Consider the following 3,273-nt stretch of genomic DNA (forward strand, 5'->3'; position numbering starts at 1 on the left):
CCCTCCTTTCCGTCTCATCATAGACAATGAAAAGACTATCTTTTAAAACGAAAAAACCCAAACCCATATATTATTATACAGCGGAGTCAGCTTGAATCATACGCTTGGCTGCTGGATTTTACCTCGGTTTAGCCGACTTTTCAGTTTGGAGACGTTACTCGAATGGGAAAAAAATCGAGTTTTTATTTTCTTTCGGTTTACAGCTAGATTTCGGATTAAATGTGTTCGGTTTAAGCCGACGTCACTGCAGATCTGTGGTTACCATAGCCACAGTGAGTCCGCTGGCTCTCTGGGCGTCCCCAATCCTCTTGAGTCGTTCCCCGAGCGTCTTCTGGAGCTCTCCCAACGTCATCACAGCGTCCTCCACACGATGGGACTCCGACTTGAGGGTTTCCACCTTGTCGTCCACCGCTTATTGGAGAAAAAAGAAAGGGAAAGGAAAAGTTCATAGTCGTGAGCATTCTACATCCCTGTCGACCCAAGGAAGCGGGATGTTTCTTATCTATAGATCCTGTTGCTTTTAGTATTTCAGAATGTTTGCTAGCCTGGTTGCGATGCTCTATAATAATTAATGATAAGCAATCATTGTAATAATAGATAGCATTTGTATAGCGCAAATTGTCGCTCAACAGCAAGCTCTATGCGCGTTACAGCCTATACTATTAGCCCAGCATACCTGATAGCATTCTGCAACAATCGCAACTTCCTGGATAGTGCACAAAGGAAGCTGCCATTTATATGCGCTAAAACACAAACATACTGGCAAGATCTTTGGCCGTCTATGGCCGAGTACCCATTCCCACCCGTGTGAAGTGAGGAAAATGCGTGTAAAGTGCCTTTCCCAAGGATACAACTTCAGGCATGCGGCTCAAACTCCCGAACCTGCAAGCCGGTTGTATGTATAGCATATATTGATATATCACCGCTCAACACCAAGCTCTATGCTCTTTACAATCTAAATCCATAAACAGGGTTGAGTTTAAAAGGGTAATTTTCTACAATCCTGGCCATGCGCATAAATGAAGGGGGGGAGTAAATGAAATGCTTTGCCAAGCAGATTTGTTTATTCATTATGATGTTGTATCCCTGTATGTCATCCACCTTGAGTTGACTAGACAGGCAGGTTCAGTTCAGTAAGCTTTCCTTCTAAAGGGCCTAAATCGTCTCCATAGGGCCGTAAAAGATACGCAGTTACCGGCGAGATTCTGGTTCTGCTGTTCCTTGGATGTTCTCAGAAGGTGGTGAGTCAGAGCGCGAGAGTTCTTCACCGATGCCAGCTCCGTCTTAAGTTCCGTGATGTCTCGATGAAGCTTCTGATAGATAGATAGAAAGGTAGATAGATAGATAGAGAGAGAGAGAGAGAGAGAGAGAGAGAGAGAGAGAGAGAGAGATAGACGACTATCTGCTTAAAAGTCAACGTGTTTCTTGTCACATGCCAAGCATTACACTGAAAAACAAATAATTTCTAATCGAGCAATCAAACACTGCTTTCCATGCATGCCATGTAGTAAATCAAATATTAAGGTAGTATAACTTTACTGGCTAATATTGGGTAGCAGACCGGCTACATCGCTCAAACCGCCTCCCACCCACCCCCCTCCCAAAAAAAGAAGGTTTTTAAAAAAATGCTGATTCGATCTACATTATGCCATCAAGTCCCTGGAATAGAGGGACGAGCTAGGAACCTTTAGCTCACAAACCTTCACATCATTATCTTTCTGTTCCAGGGCCAATATTCGCGCCTGTAGTTCCGATAACCAGGAACTTGCCGGCTTCTTGTCAGGGGCCGGGGCTGAAAAGTTATTGACTTGAAACATTATTATCTGTATCAAAGCGGGACCCCCCCCCCCTAAAAAAACAAACAAAGCAAAAAACAAGAAACAAACTACAAACAAAAACACGTCTTAGATAGATTCAAGTTCATTATCATAAATGACACTCTCGGCGTTAATGAAATTAATGTTTTGTTCCAGTTCTCTAAAAGAGGATCTTATAAATCTTTTTTTTTTCTCTTTTTTTTTTTTTGGTAAACATGAAACATGGCTCCCAAATAGATAGGGAATTAGGACAGACTAAACTGGAACATGGGGTTTTGAATGAAATGGTAACAAAGTACATGTAGATTAGTATGTATAGTTCTTATACCAATATAAATCGCCATAAGACTAACGGTGCGGTACAGTTTGGCACAGTACAGTTTGGACAATCCTGCCTAACTGGGGCCTAATTATGGCTTAATACCCAGTGCCTATGGAGGTTCAGTTTTCTATTGGCTTCAGTGCGCATTATAAATAGACCAACTGCCCAAACCGATCGAATGATCTGCGGCCTTTAAAGCAAAAGTTAGTGAAAGTCTTGCCACTCTTGGTCGGTTGCGTTCGGGATGTTCCACGATGGCAGCTTTTCTCCTTCCATAGAGGACAATCTGGCTAGCCTCGACGATCGAACCGAACCGAACCGATCTTGCCAATGCGCTACTTCAGAATTATAACGTTCTCTCTCACATTTTTGGCCGTTTTGAGTTTATTTATAAGACCATGAGGTCCGAAACTAAATGTTCTGTCTGCTCTATCAAAATCGTAAGATTATTCGGAGTCGTTATACAGATATTTAAAGAATTGCATTCGAAAAATTTTTGACTTCAAATTTCTCGAGACTAAGTACTGAGCAGATCAGATAGAAGTTTGCAAGTCTTAGGCAGTGATTATGATAAGCACAGGGTATTAACTTATCAGTAGGCACGTGTGAATGTCCAGTGTTCGCTGTCGTGTCACCTGGCTTGTTCACTTTCTTCATGTTGGTCAGGGCGGGGTCTGGCGACACCGTGAGGTAGCACGTGCTCTTGGACTTGCTGAACTTGTAGAAGTGGCAGTCCAGCTCGGTGGTCGAGAGGCAGGCGCTCTCGCACTCCTGATCCGAGCTCCCGGGCTTTGTCACCACCAGACCGCTTTGGCCGATCGCTAGGGTGAGGAGGTGGAAAAGGAGGGGGAGGGGAAGGTTGATGTTGTTGTTGTTGTTGGTGGTGGTGGTGGTGGTGGTGGTGGATTTTATTTTATTTTTTTATTTATTTTTTGGGGGGGTGGGGTAGGGTGGAGATTAATATTTACTTTGATTTTTGGGTTGGGGTTTGGGTTTTTTTGGTCAATATAATATGGTCTTTAAAATGTTTTGGCTTCTGACTTCTCTATTGCACTTTTAAAAATACATAATATTGTACTGATGATCTTCTTTTGGATATTTCTCTCTCTCTCTCTCTCTCTCTCTCTCTCTCTC

At 42.9% G+C, this 3,273-nt stretch overlaps 1 protein-coding gene across 1 annotated transcript in view; it reads right to left on the minus strand.

Annotated features, from left to right (window-relative positions):
- LOC101850096 (coiled-coil domain-containing protein 18) overlaps window positions 1–3,273 on the minus strand; it is a gene marked incomplete at its 3' end in the record, with an annotated part of 19,725 nt that overhangs the window by 13,375 nt on the left and 3,077 nt on the right. The window contains 3 exon segments of the mRNA XM_013084787.1: window positions 1,196–1,313; window positions 1,701–1,792; window positions 2,775–2,960. Coding sequence (XP_012940241.1) covers window positions 1,196–1,313; window positions 1,701–1,792; window positions 2,775–2,960 — 396 coding nt within the window.

Source organism: Aplysia californica, unplaced genomic scaffold (genome assembly GCF_000002075.1).
Source record: "Aplysia californica isolate F4 #8 unplaced genomic scaffold, AplCal3.0 scaffold00317, whole genome shotgun sequence".
Classification (NCBI taxonomy): domain Eukaryota; kingdom Metazoa; phylum Mollusca; class Gastropoda; order Aplysiida; family Aplysiidae; genus Aplysia; species Aplysia californica.